General features: G+C 45.8%; 1 protein-coding gene across 2 annotated transcripts in view; it reads right to left on the bottom strand.

Moving 5' to 3' along the window:
- TMEM8B (transmembrane protein 8B) overlaps positions 1 to 2943 on the bottom strand; it is an 804010-nt gene extending 801067 nt beyond the window's left edge. The window contains exon 1 of one of the 2 annotated variants that reach the window (XM_069626691.1): positions 2754 to 2943. In XM_069626691.1, the coding sequence (XP_069482792.1) occupies positions 2754 to 2832 (79 nt within the window). In that variant the 5' untranslated portion in view covers positions 2833 to 2943. The remainder of the gene's footprint in view (positions 1 to 2753) is intronic. The other variant, XM_069626692.1, reaches the window with a different exon arrangement.
- Positions 2944 to 18978: the final 16035 nt, after the last annotated feature.

The raw sequence follows: 18978 nt of genomic DNA, 5'->3' as shown, positions 1-18978 counted from the left end.
GAGCAACTGTGTACAGAAGCAGGGCCACGGGCAACTGTGAACAGAAGCAGGGTCCAGGGAAACTGTGAACAGAAGCAAGGTCAAGGGCAACTGTGAACAGAAGCATGTCTGATGTGCCATTTTGCTCCCACTTCATTTTGGAGCTAAACTTGTTCATTTACTTACTGGTTGGATTTTTGTGGTGTATTAATGTGTGATATTGAGCTGCTTATAATAGAGTAATGTTTTCTAACTGACCGAGTAAATAAATGTATATTCTTTTACCAAGAAACCCTGAGTTAGTGTATATTTGAATCACTGCATTTGTTGGTCCTTTGTGTAACTTGTTCTACTGCTCACTTAAACTCTTGAGGTAAGTCTGGCTGTTCAGCCACTGCTACCACTTTACTGTGTAGTACAGGCTTGTGCCAAAGGTGAAATTGTGCTGATACTTGTAGGCCTAATTGCCTGTAGTGATCCCCAAGGGTACTGCGGGTGATTCTGCCTAACAAGCTGTATTCTCACAAAATGTTTGTTTCTCTTTGTCAAGGTCTCTTTGGATTTGTGCACTTATGCGCTGGGCTGTTGTGATTGTCAATACCATAAGCAGGACTGGCCTAAGGCCATTAGCCCACCACCACACCAGCTCAGGGAAGTCTTTCAAGTGCTCCCCCGAGTTGGTGTGGTGGGAGAAGGAGCGGCAGGCGCCCTGTTGAAATTAAATGCACCCGCTCTTGTGCTAGTGCCAGGCTTTCCAGCTTGGGAGCGGGGTGCATTTAATAACAATAGGCTGATTAACAGACCTGCTGAGCCAGCACAAACTCCACGCAAGTCCAGGAAAAGTAACACGCATCTGATGGCGGATTTGCGCACAGTTGCATGCACAAGAACCCCATTTTCCGTGCAGATAATCCCATGAATCGGGGCCAAAGTGTGCACCAGAAAGATAATAGAAGAAGGGGGTGTGGGTGGGGAGGGGTAATTGTGTCCCAGTGGGGAAATGCTCATTTTGGGGTGGTAAGCTAAGGGAACACTGAATAGTGGCGCCCTCTAGATAAAAGCACACAAGCATGAGAAGAAAACGAAATCGTCTGCATGGGCCCTAGTACAGACAGTCTGTAATATAAGCATATATACTGAAGGGCAGTCCCCCTACGCCAATACCATGGCCAGTACTCTGATTCCTAGAGATCTGCCTTCAGTACTACAAACGGAACACTGCCTGCTCCAGCACCACGGCAGCTGCCTGCCTGCTAGCACACCAAGACGGGGATCTACTTCAGCACAGCGGGCAGAGCTTATGGCCAGTCCCATGGAGAAATCTCGACACCAGCACAAGACTGCACTCCATGTCAGCACCAAGGACAGCGTTACTCCCAAGCAGTAGGGACTGACTCGATTTCAGCACCAGGGACAGCGTTACTCCCAAGCAGTAGGGACTGACTCGATTTCAGCACCAGGGACAGCGTCGCTCTCAAGCAATAGGGGCAGCTCTTGGTTTCAGCACCATGGACAGCGTCGCTCTCAAGCAATAGGGGCAGCTCTTGGTTTCAGCACCATGGACAGCGTCGCTCTCAAGCAATAGGGGCAGCTCTTGGTTTCAGCACCATGGACAGCGTCGCTCTCAAGCAATAGGGCAAGCTCTTGGTTTCAGCACCATGGACAGCGATATATGCAAGACCCATAGACAGCGCTCTGTTTCAGCAACATGGACAGCGATATATGCAAGACCCATAGACAGCGCTCTGTTTCAGCAGCTTGGACATCGATATATGCAAGACCCATAGGGAGCGCTCTGTTTCAGCAACATGGACATCGATATATGCAAGACCCTTGGACAGCGCTCTGTTTCAGCAACATGGACAGCGATATATGCAAGACCCTTGGACAGCGCTCTGTTTCAGCAACATGGACAGCGATATATGCAAGACCCTTAGACAGCCCTCTGTTTCAGCAACATGGACAGCGATATATGCAAGACCGTTAGACAGCGCTCTTTTTCAGCGCCATGGACAGCGATATATGCAAGACCCTTAGACAGCGCTCTGTTTCAGCAACATGGACAGCGATGTATGCAAGACCCTTAGACAGCCCTCTGTTTCAGCACCAGAGACACGATCCATTTCAGAACCATGGGCAGCGTCACTCTCAAGCAATAGTGACAGCTCTTGGTTTCAGCACCATGGACAGCGATATATATTCAAGACCCATAGACAGCGCTCTGTCTCAGCACCAGATACACTCTCATTTCAACACCACGGACAGCGTCCTGTCCGAGAACTTGAAAAAACGCTCCATTAAACCACCAGAGACGTTACTGCATTTGGGCCCCATGGACAGTGTTCTTTCGGATCAGGACGTACAGAGCCCCGTTTTAGCATAACGGACTGCCCTCTGTTTCAGCCCCAAGCACAGCTCTCCAATCAGAGCCAGCGGCAACTCTCCATATACAGCGCCCCATTTCAACACAATGGCCAGAGCTCCATTTAACATCAGGAAAAACTCTCCATTTCAACCCCAAGGACAGCGCTACATTTCAGCACGACAGATGGCTCTCCATTTCAACAGTATGCATGGTGCTCTAGTTCAGCACCATGGACAGCCCGCCCTTTCAGCGCCGAGCAACCCCCAGTCTCCACCCTGTGCACAGAGCTCCGGGCCAGCAACAGAGAATGAGCTGTATATCAAGAGCACGGCCGGAGCTCTACCTGGCACAGCCCCGCAGCCCGCACTCTGCATTGCTGCGGGCCTCCCCCACCCCCAGGAGCACTCACCGGCCAGGCAGACGCCCCCCAGCAGCAGCAGCAGCCGCCCAATGCGCTGCACGCAGCCCCGCTGTCCCGGTCCCCACATCCTGCCCCCGATGCCGGCAGTTCTTGCTCACTTGGGTTTCCTCATCGTCCAGATATAGCGGCCGCAGCAGCAGCCCGGCACTACTGGGCATGACGTCAGACAGCTGCTGCGGGGGCCGGGGCCCCTCTCAACGCTGCCGGGTCATTGGCGCACTGCCTGACAGGCAGCGCCGGCAGCCAACCCCCTGCAGTCTGTCGGGCCCGCCTCTGCCTGGGCGCAGGCAGTCACTGCGCCCTCCTCCATGCTCGAGTAATGCCGGAGAACAACAGTGCGAGCTCCTGGGAGGGTAGGCGAGGGGGCTGCCACTGCCGGGCCACGCAAGTGCGCCCCCAATACACCCAGGGAGGCACGGCACCAACTGCGTGCATGGCACAACACATCTATATCCAGGAACAGAGTCTATCAGACACCTGCACCCGGGACAAAGACGGCCCGCGTCTGTACCTGTGACACACGCTGTCAGACTTCTGCACCCGGGACAAAGGCATCCTGCATCTGTACCCATGACACACGCTGTCAGACTTCTGCACCCGGGACAAAGGCAGCCCGCATCTGTACCTGTGACACACGCTGCCAGACTTGTGCACCCGGGACAAAGGTGGCCCGCCTCTGTACCTGTGACTCACGCTGTCAGACATCTCTACCCGGGACACAGGTAGCCTGCATCTGTACCCGTGACACACGCTGTCAGACTTCTGCACCCGGGACAAAGGCAGCCTGCATCTGTACCCGTGACACACGCTGTCAGACTTCTGCACCCGGGACAAAGGCAGCCCGCATCTGTACCCGTGACACACGCTGTCAGACTTCTGCACCCGGGACAAAGGCAGCCCGCATCTGTACCTGTGACACATGCTGTTAGACTTCTGCACCCGGGACAAAGGTGGTCCGTGTCTGTACCTGTGACACACGCAGTCAGACATCTGTACCCAGGACACAGGCAGCCTGCATCTGTACCCGTGACACACGCTGTTAGACATCTGTACCCGGGACAAATGCAGCCCGCATCTGTATCTGACCCATGACAAAGGCAGCCCGCATCTGTACCTGTGACACACGCTGTCAGACTTCTGTACCCGGGACAAATGCAGCCTGCATCTGTACATGTGACACATGCTGTCAGACATCTCTACCCGGGACAGAGGCATCCCACATCTCTACCTGTGACACATGCTTTTAGACTTCTGTACCCGGGACACAGGCAGCCCGAATCTGTACCTGTCACACACACTGTCAGACTTCTGCACCCGCGACAAAGGCAGCCCACATCTGTACCTGTGACACACGCTGTCGGGCATCTCTACCCGGGACAGAGGCATCCCACATCTGTACCTGTGACACACACTGTCAGACTTCTGCACCCGGGACAAAGGCAGCCCGCATCTGTACCTATCACACACACTGTCAGACTTCTGCACCCGGGACAAAGGCAGCCCACATCTGTACCTGTGACACATGCTGTCAGACATCTCTACCCGGGACAGAGGCAGCCTGCTTCTGTACCTGTGACACACACTGTCAGACATCTCGACCCGGGACAGAGGCAGTCCGCATCTTTACCTGTCACACACACTGTCAGACGTCTGCACCCGGGACAAAGGCAGCCCACATCTGTACCTGTGACACATGCTGCCAGACATCTCGACCCAGGACAGAGGCAGCCTGCATCTGTACCTGTGACACATGCTGTCAGACATCTTGACCCGGGACAGAGGCAGTCCGCATCTGTACCTGTCACACACGCTGTCAGATCTTTGTACCCGGGACAAAGGCAGCCCACATCTCTACCTGTGACACATGCTGTCAGACTTCTGTACACAAAACAAACAATGTCACACATCACTGCGCATGACTCAGGCTGTCAGGCATCCCCACATATGAAACATGCTGTCAGACATCTGTACTCGGGACAAAGGCATCCAACATCTGTAACTGTGACACAAGCTATCAGACACCTGTACCTGGGACAAAGGGTTTCTTAAGAAGAGGGTGCAGAAGGGAGTGCTTTCGGGGGGAAGGGAAGACTCCAGTGGCGAAGGAGTGGTTGCAGAAGTCAGCCAGAGCAGGAGCCAGGGAGTCAATGTGGTCCCTGATGGTTTTGGAGGAACGGGGGAGAACCTGTTTTGACGAGACTTTCATTGATCAGCCTTGTGTATAAACCTTGTCTGGGGAGAACAAGGGAAAGGGAGAGAAGGAGGGAGGAGAGGTGGCCACAGAAGGGCCAGAGGAAGAGAGGGGAGTAGAGGTAGGAGGAGGAGAGGAAGAGAGAGAGGACAGGAGCACTCTTAGCAGCTACACCGATTACCAGCAAGAGGGTACTTGGGCTCCACCAAACTATCTGCCGCAAGAATGGATGACTCAACGATAGGGCAAAGTTTACTGTCTTTATTATCAATCAAAATGACAGAGATGGCACTAGAACAGCATCTCGCTCCAGAAGTTCTCATCCTCCAATTATGAGTGAAACCAGTTTAAAGGCTACTAATGCCATAAAACAAGTTAAGTCCCACCAAACCTATCAGTGAAGGGGATTGGTTGGTCGAGCAAAACCATATATGTAATCCATAGGGGTTATTCTGGTTATTGGATCGCCATGTGTGGTGACTCCTCCTAGGACCACCTCTAAATGTTACAATTACAAAGTTGCAGGTTAACAGAGAAATGATTGGCCTCTGCAACATAGTGCGTTGCCATGAAAGGGAGCTACGGATTGGACAGAACGGACCTTCTCGGCCTTGGGGCCCTGGACAGCTACCAGGCTGAGTGAAAGGTGCTGTGTGTCCCCAATAAGTTGCCACCTCTGATCGCCTGAGCCCTGAGAGCGTACATCCAGCTTTGAACCGGTGTAGTAATTGTATCTTTCCAACTCTGGTTCAATGGGAACACCTTTCTCCATCTGCCTCGAATGAATAGGCACTGCCCTATTCTTCCAGGTCACGTGTGCACGGACCACAAAACAAAGCTCTCCTGCGTGTAATTATGAGGATTTTAGGTTATATTCCTTGCAAGTTTCGTATCGCCTTGGTAACTGGAACCTTTCCATCTCTGCTAGTCCTTGGCTAGGATGTGTACCGTGTCTGCGCTGGAAGCTCTGTCTGCCTCCCGTTAGCTGAATCGGGCTGTCAGCCTTTCTGTGTATTCAAAGTTCAGCTTGCTTTCCCCATTCATTTCAATCCACCTGTGGCTCCCATCTTTGCGCATGTTAGTTGCGATGAAGCTTGTGCTAGCTAGTTGTATGTATTCTTGGCATCTTGCTGTTTCCGCATGGTTAAAGATTCACTGGCACAAATGTGTCATTCCTTTCACCACTGTGAGTCAGAAGCATTTGCTTTGTGTCTAGTAGTAATAAACTAAAATGTTCATGTAGCTTCATGCATGGACGCCTGTATGCTTCATGTCTAACGCATCTACATCATGAGGCCAGTGGGGGCATCATCAGCGTTTCGGAGGTTATAGTCAATGAACTTGTTCGATCGATGACAACTGTATCTCTTCCATAGTGTTAGTTGGGATGGTTTGAATGGCGGTCTGAGTGAATAACATGTCTCACATCTGCGATACATCACCGATGGCGATGAAGGGCCCAGGAGTGATGCACATCTGTCATTTCTCTGCCTTCGGGCTGCAAGTCAGGTGGGGGTTACAAAGGCAACAAATGGACCCTCCACTTCGTATCTGTACACCAGACATCGGCTCCCAGACATCACTGCCCGTGAAAAAAGGCTGTCAGGCATCCGCACATATGAAACATCCTGTCAGGCATCTGTATCCGGGAAAAGGGCTGTTAGACGCTAGTGCATGTGACTACGGCTCACAGACTTTTTCAGGCGTCTATACCTGTGATAAAGCTGTCATACATGCATCGGGAGGATAGCTCAGGGGCAACGTGCTTGCCTTGGCAGTAAGACGTCACGGAGCAACACAGGTTCAATCCCCGGGTCAGCGCTTAGAAACCTCTGGGTATTAAGCGTGTTATAAATAGCTGATCATATCATCATCGATGCTAGAGACTCATAGACACCTGCATCATTGTCATACGACCGTTCCCACCTAGAAATCAGACCCTCAAATCTTTCTGTGTGAAATAGATCAGCAGCAGCCATTTCTATAAAACAGACTCCCAAACAGCTGATCCGTGACACGGACTGTACAGCTACCCGTTCCTCAAAGACAGACTCCCAGAAATGTATATCCGTGCCATAAGAAATGTCTACCTTCCAAACAGACTCACAGTTGTCTCTATCCATGACACAGACTGTCTGACATCTGATCTCAGGAATAGACACCGAAACATCTGCATCTGTGATACAGATCACAGACCTCTGCATCTATGGCACAGATGCAAAGACATCTACATCTGTATTATAGACTCATAGACATCTATATCTGTGTTACAGATTCACACACATCTGTGTGTGTGCTCTAGACATACAAACATATATATCGGGCGAGCAGACTCTCAGACATCTCCATCTGTGAAATAGAGTCACAAAAATCTACATCAGTATCACAGACTCACAGACATCTATATCTGTTACAGACTCAAATACATCTGCATCTGTGCTACATACATTTGCATCTGTGATACAGACTCACAGACATCTCCATCCGTCATACACACTCACAGACATCCGTACCTGTGCTATAGATTCACAGCCATCTCCATCTGTGATCCACACAGACATCTGCATCTGTGATATAGAGCCACAGACATCTCCATCTGTGATACAGGCATATGCCTCTGTGATATAGAGTTAGAGACATCTCTGTCTGTGATACAGACTGAGAGACATCTGGATCTGTGCTACAGACTCACAGACAAACCCATCTGTGCTACAGACTCACAGACAAACCCATCTGTGATACAGACTCACAGACATCTATATCTGTGTTACAGACTCATAGCCATCTGTATCTGTGATACAGATCACAGACGAAGATTCAGTCTGAAGGTCCACAGAAGCCGCTCTGTGGTGATGGCCAGTCCTAGAACCTCCAAGGAGAGCCCACTGCGGGCCCTGTGGATAACACTAGTGCCTGCCCGGGCCGCCTCTGATTGGCCACACTGCACAGCTATGCTCGCTGAACTAGTCCTGGTTGGCTTTGCTTCTGGAAGTCACTGGGTGGCGAGTTATGACCACACACAGACACACCTGTGACACACATGTGAATAATATCCTGCTGAATGGATCTCACTGTAGCGTTAGAAGGGGTGAGGGACAATTTTGTCCCTCCTGAAAGGGTAAGCAATGCCACCAGCCATGGGATTCCTGAGGGCTGTAGTGATGAGGTTGCCAGCTTGGTGAAAATATGCGGCGCGCGGCCTATGGGGATACGCATGCGCACAGGCCACGGTGCCAGGATCTGCGGATTCGAGCTTGCCAGGGATACGTCAGAAATCCCGGCTTAATCTGGCAGGACGTGTACACAAGGCATGGGTGCTCCCACAGAGCTAGATTTTGGGACGTTCTGATGAGATCAGAATTGTCCCCAGCCGAGGAGGGGGCTGGAACCCCCATAGCAAGCTGGGAGAGCACAGTGTGGCAAGTCCTCATTCTGAACGTGGTTGCAAGTAGGACACCACTCCCACAGGGACTAAAGAAGTCATTGCAATCGAGGAAACAGTAGCACCATTACTGGGGTCTTTACACAGCACCTTCCACCAGTGCAAGCATGGAAGGCCTCATCTCTGAGAGGTTCCCCCTCGAACAGGCACTAGACAGGTCTGTCCCTCATCGGTTGCAGTGGAACCCCTGGCTATTAGGCAGAGGACACATGAAGACACTCAAGGGCTTGGATACGGGGGAGAGTCGTGGACAATGTGGCTGTACACAGATGACCTTCTGGCGGAACCTCAAATCCAGGCATGTGCGTGCCTTCTATAAAGAAAGGCATGGAATCCTTATGAGAAATGTCTAGATATACAGCGAACTGGGGCAAGTGAGAGATAGTGTCACTCCGACCATCCTGTGCTGAGTGAGACTTCACATGGTGTCCCTTTAAGGTATGGGACTCTTGATGACAGGATGCGGAGGAGCTTAGAGAGGCTGTGGCCGAAGATTACACTGAATGTTGGGAGAAGGTCACTCTTGAAACTCTTCTCATGGGAGAAGGTCAACAGCATCAAAATGAATATTGCTCCCTAGTTCAACTACGTCCTAGCCATGCTCCCACTTCAGCCCATAAAAGGTCTCTTCGCTAATGCTGCTGCTATGACACAGATTATTATGGGATGGCAAACCACCAATGGTAGCACTTTGGAAGCTACGGATACAGGTTGAATCGAATAATTCGAAGCTCAAAACTTCAAAGAAAAGACAAAATGAAAACTTTCATGACGTCAGAAATAAGACCAAAAATCAAGAACATGCATAATAAAGAATTAAGTGTGGATGACTCTGAAACTGAGGAGGATTTGGTATTTTTTGAAGAAGTCTTTACTCAACCCGATACACCAGAATATACGAGTTACAGGAAGCAATTAAAGAATAGACATTCATCATAACAAGAAGAAAAGACAAATATGCTTCCTGCATATCCCAATGTGCCGGAGATACAACATGCTGCACTTGCTAGTCGGACAGCACAGAATGTGGCTAACCTAAGTGCAACAAGAGCAAATCAAGAAAGTGCAAGTACGAAAAAACTTCAAAGTACTTGCAAATGTACAATGCCAGCACTAACATAGGTTAGCCATGACAACGCTTTAAATTCAAACAAATGCAATGACAGGGAACAAAAGAGGAACAACGAAAGCCCTAACACAGAGTTGACGGTTGAATAAGTGTTGGAATACGAGGCAATGGCGAATGAAGACAGATCACCTTTAGTAAATCCAGCAGAGATCAACACGATCCTCGATGGATTCATCTGAAGACTCGGCTGCAAATGAAAGTTACAGGCGGCGCGAGGCACTGGCCAACCTTCTAGAACCGCACTTGATGCCGACAGTTTTGATGCAACTTCAAAATTTCAACACAGCATCTTTGACAATCAGTTTAAATCCATTGATAAAACTATATGAAACATTAAATGGATCAAAGAACGACTGGCTAATTTATCAACAAGATTACAAAGCTTGGAAAAATTATTTTATTTTAATTTTTTTAAAACTTTATTTACAAAACTATAAAATCACATACAATAGAATTCACTCCATAAGACATTAATATTCCCGAAACAGTCAAAACATTTTTCAAAACAACTATCTACAATGCAATATATAACCATACATAGCCTCCAACCAAATTCCCAACATCCCCCAGGGCCCACCCCACAGCCCCTATTTACACAAGTACAACACCAAGTCTAGTAAAGCTGAAGAAATTTACCCCAGATTTTCTCAAATAAACTTAAATAAGCTTGGAAATATTCACTTCAGTAGCACAAGATTGACGGGATAAGGAAGCCGAGTTAACTGCCCAATGGCAAGCAAGTTTATATGACTTTGCGAGAGGAGAGGAAGCCGAAAAAACAACAATAATGGTGATTGTTCTGGACCTTTTAAAGGCAGCCAGAATGAAAAAAGAGCCCCGAGTCTTGATGAAAGAAGGACATACATCAGTAAGTGAGGAAAATACCAATGAAGAAGCGATGATTAAGAAAAATGTTACAAGCGAAAAAGATAATGCGTGACATCTGATATCGAGTCCAGACACAAATATACAGAGTAAAAAAAAAATAACACCCATGGAAAGACTGGTGCAAGAAGCAGCACGAGCCTGCGAAAAAACCAACAAGAAGGGTGTAAAGGCAGATTAAGACCACCGAACTTCCCAAATGAATATATAGACCGAGCGCAGGTGACGGCTAAACCAACGCTATTTGCCTTATTCGCCAAAACCAACCAAACGCTTGCAAATTTGCCGTAAACCCCAAACCACAACCGAAAAAAAACAAAAAATGCTCCTCTAGAAAAAAAATTGATCGCAAGCCTTTTTGAGAAAATTGATGCTACCAATTATTTCACCAAAGATGAGCAACACGACGATTCATACGTCTAAGGATAAAAGGATAGCCTTGTGAAAAGAAATGACAGCATGAAGACACTGGCGCCACAAGGAAACCGTAATGACTCTAACATGAGTATCTTAATGAATTTATGAACATATTCAGTAAACGCGGACGATATTGGGAACAAACAACAAATGAATGCTACTGTTGAAATATTTAGAGAGCAGTGAGATGAAGATCTAATGAAGTTTAAACTGACAACATTCAAAACAAAACAGATAGTTAAAAAACAAACTTACCAGAATATGAGTAATGAACACTTCGTAGAAATTGTTTTTGAAACTTCAGAGCAAAGAAGAACGGTACTCACAAAACCCAACGAAAAGAGGGTCATCTTTACAGAAGAGGGGGAACCACGAGAAAAGCGAGACCGAAAGCATGAAACAACTGTCCCAGCAAAAAGTACACCGACGGATGAATTATAAATAATGGTGGAAATAATCATTCCTTTTACAGATTAATAGAAAGAACATACTAAACCTATTTCACTGCACTCCTAAGTTGAGATATATTGACGCAGATAACATACAAATAGTAGAATTTGTAAACAAGCAGAGATATGATTGGGTGATTTTAAATCTATACTCACCACTGATAAACAAAACCTTATTAGATGCTGCGATAGACCTGTTGCCACAGGGATTTGAGTTAACAGAATGGAAACTAGCAGGCATACAATCAGCACAACAAGACATCAGCTACTACAACTGGAGACCAGAGGCCATAGTGCCCCTAATGACTGTAGCCAATCAGACAACACCAGGTGAAAACAGTGAAGCAAAGTCCTCGCAAAAAAAAAATAGAATATAGAAATCACCAACTGAAATCAAAGATAACATTTGAAAACAAAAGGGAAGTAAAAAATAAGGCGAATTCAATCTCAAATGTCAATGGGAGGTAGTCAGATGAAATTGATTGGTCCTGGCTGGCCAAAGCTCTTGCGTCAAAGAACACTCAATAACAACCACCAACTGATCTGCATCAACATGCTAACGTCGGATCCTGGAACACCAGAGGGTACACACATCTGTTCAACAACGACTCATGGAGCCCCACAGAGTTTGAGATTATATGTTTACAAGAGACATGGCTGACCAAGAAACCCTGCTGCGAAGGATTTGATTTATTCCTCAATCTGGTGTTAACTTGTGAGGCGAGCAGACCATCTTCAGGCCTCATAACCATGATACGACGAGGGAGTACATTTTCAGTGGTAGAAACTGTGAATATAGACCCATATGCACAATTAATAATTATGCACTGGACCCACGAACTGGGAACTGTGCCTACAACTCCCATGCTATTCAACTTGTATTGGAACTCAGCCAGTACTGATAATTAATCATTTGTACAGTGCATCACTTCATATATAGACAATGCCCGAGTCGAGCTTCAAGCGCCTGGGATCATACTGTGCAGGGACTTAAGCCTATACTGTTTGGACAATAAAGGTATCTTGCTACCATGATCCAATTTATCAAAGAAAGCAGAATTGTGTTTTTATTACCTATATGAGCGAAACGTTTTGATGTAAACGGCATGACTTGGGTGATATGCCAGGCAGAGAAACGTAGTCCAGAGGTACTCCAAGACTTGCCTGGATTATTCTTCAGTGTCTGGCAACTTGCAACGGTGGATTAACAGCATGAGAGTCATCTCCACAACACATAGTGATCATCACATGCTAAAACTAACCTTGAAGAATGCTACCAAAAGGATTCACCTTAAGGTACTCGAAAACGTGACAGTCAATCAGGGAGGTAATCACCTAAAAATGTGTCCCAATAATGTAAAGACAATCAGCGACAGATTCTCTAAAATGATCAGAGATGATGGACAATTCCTTGATTATCTTAAAGTGCTGTTAGACTTTAAAAGGCCAGGTAGTAAAAGCAAAATGAAGACACTCCATTACACTAACCAGAAAGTAAAGGAGATGAAGAGATTATTAAGAAGAGATTTACGGAAAATCAAACGCAAAGTTAGAACTGACAAAGTAGCGTTAACAAGTGCTAGACGACAGCAATATTAGAATTGGATGATAGCCTCGGAAGCACAATGATTTCAAGAAGATGCTGAAAAGATGTTGAGGATTCTAGCTAATAAAAACACAAGAGAAGGATGGTCTCTTTTGAACAATAATGAGCTCAACCAGATGGCAAGTGTAATACCTGCGGTCAAAGAGGAATCATGGATAAAACACTTTACACAGCTCTTCATGGAATTACCTGTAAAATCTGAGTCAATACCGAATCAAGCTAATAAATCATGGGATCTACTGTTTGATCAGGAAGACCTAATCATCTTAATAAACAAGCTGAATCCTTCCAGGGCAGCGGGACTGGACGCTCTAAACAACTTCACATGAAACAAAACCCAGAGGAATGGGCAGACCTTTGTCACAAGATATTTACACAAGTGCTACGTACACGAGAAATTCCACCATCTTGGAGGACCACAGTGATTGTCTCAATTTTCATGAAGGGCGATAGGGATAATGCAAAAAACGATAGGCCCATCGCCCTTCTCCATTTAATTGGAAAGATTTTTGCATAAATCCTAGTAAAAGAACTGAAAGCATGGGCAAACAAGAGAGATATCTTGGATATAAGGCAAGCCGGTTTTACCAAGGGGATAGGCACCAACCTAAATGTGTTAAAAATGAAGGCAATAATATTACAACAATGGGTCTATCTGGCCTTCGTTGACTTAGAACAGGCCTTCGACACAATCAACAGGAAGAGATGATGGGAAAAACTTGAAAATTGGGGCTGCTCAAGTGCTTTACTAGAACCAATAAAGGCCCTTTATTTCTCCACCTCGATACAAATCAGAATAACACGAGAAGGATCACTAACCAAATCAATCCAGACAGACAGAGGAATAAAACAAGGATGCCCTCTGGTGGCCACCCTGTTTGAACTATATATCTCCGACCTAGGAGCTACACAATCATCGGTAAGAGCATTTCCACCAAAAATGTATAACCAGGGCATACCATGGTTATTATATGCAGACATTGTAGTCATAATGGACTTAACTCCCATTGGTCTGCAAAGACGATTGGACCAGTTACAATTTAACGATCTACGAATAAACATCCAAACATCGAAGATATTGATGCTGACTTCTAGGCAGGGCAAAACAAAACGGATTGAGTTTTCATGGTCCATAAACAAAGATCGATTGGAGGTAGTATAACAAATAACACATCTCGGAATCCCATTTAGCTGTACCAACAAAGAGAAACACTGGACTGAAAATATAAGAGCCAAATGTCAACGGTTAGCAAATCAGGCTGCCATAATACTGAAGAAATTCAGGAAATTTACACTCAAACCAGAAGCAGTATTTTATAAACAGAAAGTTATGCCCATTTTTTCTTATGGTGCCAAAACTGCTTCGATGATTCCCCAGGATTTCTGGGACTTGGCAGAAGGCCAATTTTGGAAGAAAGTGTTACGATTACCGCGGTCGCTACCGGTTGTACAAAGTAGATACGAATTGGGCCTTCAATCACTAAAGTCCATGATTGAATGGAGGAAGCTTGACCTTTATCGAAAGTGCATGGATGTTGAACAGCTACACCCCTTTGAGATATTAAAGAACAGAGATAGGAGCAACGAAGAGGAGGTCTTGGATAACTGGAAAAATGAATGCTGTGAAGTGATGCGACAGTTAAATAAATCTGAGGAAACTTTAATAATGAACCCAGATAAAGTGAAAACCCATGTGAAAATACAAGATTGGATAGATACCCAAGAAAAGAGAAGCCAGTATAAAACTGCATTAGATCTATCGCATGAAAGAAGGGCGTTAAATCACCAAGTACTTCACAAAGTTCCCGAGTCTCAAACACCGGGCGATCGTCACGAGACTAAGACTAAATATTGTCCCAACAAGAGAGATTTTAAGTGTAAGAGACAAACATGCAAATAGAGATAGCTCTTGCAGGTTTTGCAAGAAGCAGAGTATAGTGGAAACCACCAAACACCTAACAGATTGTGCCGAACTGCTCTTGGTGAGACAAAACATTTGGGTGTGATAGCTACCGACTATACTTCCCTCTCAATGGAGGAATGGTGGGGACTATTACTGATCAGTGAAAAATGTTGCAGGACATCAGCGGTAACCAAATTGATGATTGAGATTCAACTTGGGAATTCTGAATAACAAAGGGACTTTCCCTGTTTCTGTTAAAGCCTGATGTCGTGGAAAGAAGCAAATGGAAAATCTGTCATGAATTGAAAAGGAAAGGTGATGCAGTACGGAATGAACGGCTAAGAGGATGTAAGTCCAATTGTAATGATGGCTCACAAGCTGATGCCCCGAATATATGTTAACATTGGAATTTTAGGAAAGGTTTATAAAAACCAAACATAGTAAAAAGAAAACAAATGAGATAATTGGACCAATTTCAAATGACTGTTATAATTTTGACAACAATATCCCTCTGGAAAAGATTTTCACACAGAAAGGGGAGAATTTCTTGTTGTACTCCTTTTGGCCTTATAGTGGGAGAGAGGTGACCTGTGACATCAGGAAGGATGAGGTGGTATTTCAAGTCAAAAGTGACTACCTCCCATCCTTGAAACCTCATGTTCAGACCAACACCATAACAAGAGATCTCTCCACCCAGCTGGAGGATACTGCCGGAATTGCCAAACCCGAGGTATTTCCAGGCTTTAAGCAGATGGTCAAGGAACAAATCAATCTCGCTGATGCCTGTGAGACCGAGGAGCAAAAGCAGAAGCTGAAACAGGTGTTTTGGGATTTTCAGGTTATCTTTTCCGTGCATTCATACGACTGTGGACTGAAATACATTCAACCTCCATACCAACGGACCCTGAGATGGCTCCCGTATTTGTGAATACCAGTTGCCTCTCGCATCTATGCAGTCACTCACAGAGATTATTAAAAATGTAGAATCTCGTGGGATAATTTGTCTTGTCCGCAGTACCTTCAACAGCCCAGTACTGGGGATACTCAAACACAATGGCCAATGGAGACTTTGCACAGACCTTAGGGAGTTAAATAAACGTGCCCAAATGTCAAGATAGCCCCTTCCCTACGTCGATCAGGGATGGCCCAGATCCAAGCATCAAAGGTGTATACCGCCATTGACCTGACCAACAGTTACTGGACCATACCCTTAAGGAAGATAGACCAGTACCAGTGTGCCTTTACCTTCGGGGGTCAGCAGTACATGTGGACCCAAACCCCCTCTGGATACATAAACTCTGGCAACACATTTAATATCTTCCTGCATAAGGCCATGCCAGACTTCGGCGAAAGGGGAAACCTGGCCTATGTAGATGATGTCTTAATCAAGAGATCAAAAGTGGATGAACACATAGCTGAAATATGCTATGTTCTGACCAAGTTTCAGAAAGCCAGAGAGAAACTATCCTTTCAGAAGGCACAGTGGTGTAAGAACTGCGTGAACCCCTTAGGGCATGAAATCACCCCTGAGGGTCTCAGTTCCCAGGGGAAAAAGGTGGAAGCATTATTGAAATTGAAAGACCCTACTACTCTGCATGAACTAAGAAGCCTTCTTGGACTCACTAATTATAGTAGAAAGTTCATTGAAGACTACGCAGATGTCACACAACCCTTGGTCCATTTATTAAAGGCCGGGTCAAGTGAGAGTGGGGTCCAGAACAATCCGAGGCAGTAAAACAACTAAAGAGAAGCCTTTCCCAAGCACCTTGTTTGGCTTACCCCAAAAAGAACAAGAAATTATTCTAGGGGACACGGATCTCAGATAGTTGCTTAACGGCAGTATTATACCAAAAACACGACAAAGTCAATAAAGTAATCTCACACATGAGCAAGACTTTGTCCTATCTCGAGGAAAAATTCAATGATTGCGAAAGGCACTGCTGATACTGATGTGGGCGTTGAAGAATTACTGCACATTCATCCAGGGGAGCACATCATTGTCGAGACTCCTCATCAGCCCTTGCAATATCTCCAAAGTGACCAAATCCAAACAGGGAACAGAAGTAATTCCAGAATTACTTCCGGGATTCTGTCCATGCAAGGCTCAGATATGGCCAAAACAAGAACAGTCCCCTAGCGCAAGGTTTGGCTGACTTGCATGACTGTGCTCAAGAAAACGTTCTTGAGGACGAAAGTCTAAAGATTAAAGATAATATGGAGGCGTACCTTACTTCCCCGGACAAAGTCTATGAGGAAGACACGTGCCAGGGGATACCCACAGTTTATGTGGATGGGTGCTCCTACCATGTTGACAGTCACAGGGAAAAAGAACTAGTGGCTGGCATTGGGAATGCCTGGGTGAATGATGCCCCAGAGCCCTCTGCTGGGTACAAAATATGTCCCCGAAGTAGTCAGGTGGTGAGTTGATGGCAGTACATCAGGCCATCATCACTGCTGTGCAACACCAACTCTAAGAACTGGTCATAATCACGGTTTCAGATTATGTCAGGAATGGGTTTGAGAAGCACCTGATTAATTGGAAAAATCGAGGCATGCTGTACACGAATAACAAACGGCTCAAGCATGGGAAATTAATCCAAGCAATTGATGGTCTGGTGACCTATAATGAAATTACCATCTATTGGAAAAAGATCAGAGGTCACTCCAAAATAGAGGGACCAGACAAAACTGGAAATGACCTGGCTGACCATTTGGCCAAAACCGGAGCCATTCACAGGCATCTCATTGAAACCGAATCCCTGTTGGGGGGAATCTAGTTCACTGCTGTCACAAGGTCCGAAACCTATGCCCAAAATGAACTCTCAACTTCCAGTAGAGTAAAGAAACCCCAGATGCTGATTTGATTTTTTGAAATGTTATCAACATATTAAAGACCCCGAAAATGTTCCTCTCACAGAATCCGATTATATCAAGAAAGAGGATCTCCGGGTGTTGATGAAGTTTTCCAAAATGTTCAGAATCCAAGACTTTTTTTGGTATGGAGATTTATATATAGATGTTACCCGATGGCGCATTTGAAGAGGAACTATCTATGCTATTCTCTGACAACCCAAAACGTACATCCCAGGTACTGCTCCTCGGAGACTTGAACTTAGGTTATAATGACCCTAACGATACACAAGCATCTATCATTGCTAACGCCTTATCGGAATTGGGCTTTGAACAAAAAGTAACTCAACCTACTCACATCAATGGAAAAATACTTGACTGGGTAGCTGACCATAACCGTAACATTAATGTCACCACCATCAGCCCCCAGGCTTGGACGGACCACTCCCTCATAGCCTTTACTATAGACTCCAACATGAGCTATACTGACAACAACCCCATAGCACCTTCCGGGCTAACCAGAAACAAAAAAAATATAACAGCAGATAGACTCATTCCATTGATACTCCCCACTCTAAACTCCCTGATTCACTTGACCCCTCCACCCTAGTGAATAACTTCAACAGAGTTGTATTAGAAGCTCTTGACATCATTGCCCCTTTAAAAATAAGGAGTAATAAGCCACAAGCACATCTAAATGCCTGGTTTACTCCACACCTTAAATCACTAAGAAAAGAAAAGCGAATCCATGTGGAGGGTAACACCTTCCAATGAGAACAAAGTAAACTACATGAATATCTCTGCTAAATACAAAAATGAAATACGACGAGCAAAAAAAGAAAGTTTTGACAATAGGATATCACAGGCCATATCAGGGATGAAGGAACTCTTCGCCATACTAAAGGAACTAGAAATCCCCATCCCTGTACCTGACAACTGCATCAAAGACAAGCCTTGGTGCACTGGCATACCGAAAGCACTCACAGACAAAATCGCCACTCTTCAAGTAAAAATTGACAAAAAAAACTAAATGTACCAATAATAACCACCCAACCAAGAAATGCATCAAATTTACCAAACCAGACGTCCACTTCAACTTCAAGAAAATCACTATATTGGAAGTTGAAAAAATAATACTCTCTCTCAAACCCTCTAATTGCAGGGGAGACCAATGCCAGGCCCAAATCATAAAAGATGCTGCTAGAGATCTCTCGCCATTTATCTCTAAGCTTATTAATGCATCCTTTAGAACAGGCACCATCCCAAGTAATCTCAAGGATTCATGGGTCCTCCCTCTTCTGAAGAAACAAACTCTTGACCCAGCCATACCAACTAACTACA

This window comes from Ambystoma mexicanum, chromosome 6p, assembly GCF_040938575.1.
Source record: "Ambystoma mexicanum isolate Mex_15411 chromosome 6p, UKY_AmexF1_1, whole genome shotgun sequence".
Taxonomy (NCBI): domain Eukaryota; kingdom Metazoa; phylum Chordata; class Amphibia; order Caudata; family Ambystomatidae; genus Ambystoma; species Ambystoma mexicanum.
This window is presented reverse-complemented; position numbering and strand designations above follow the sequence as displayed.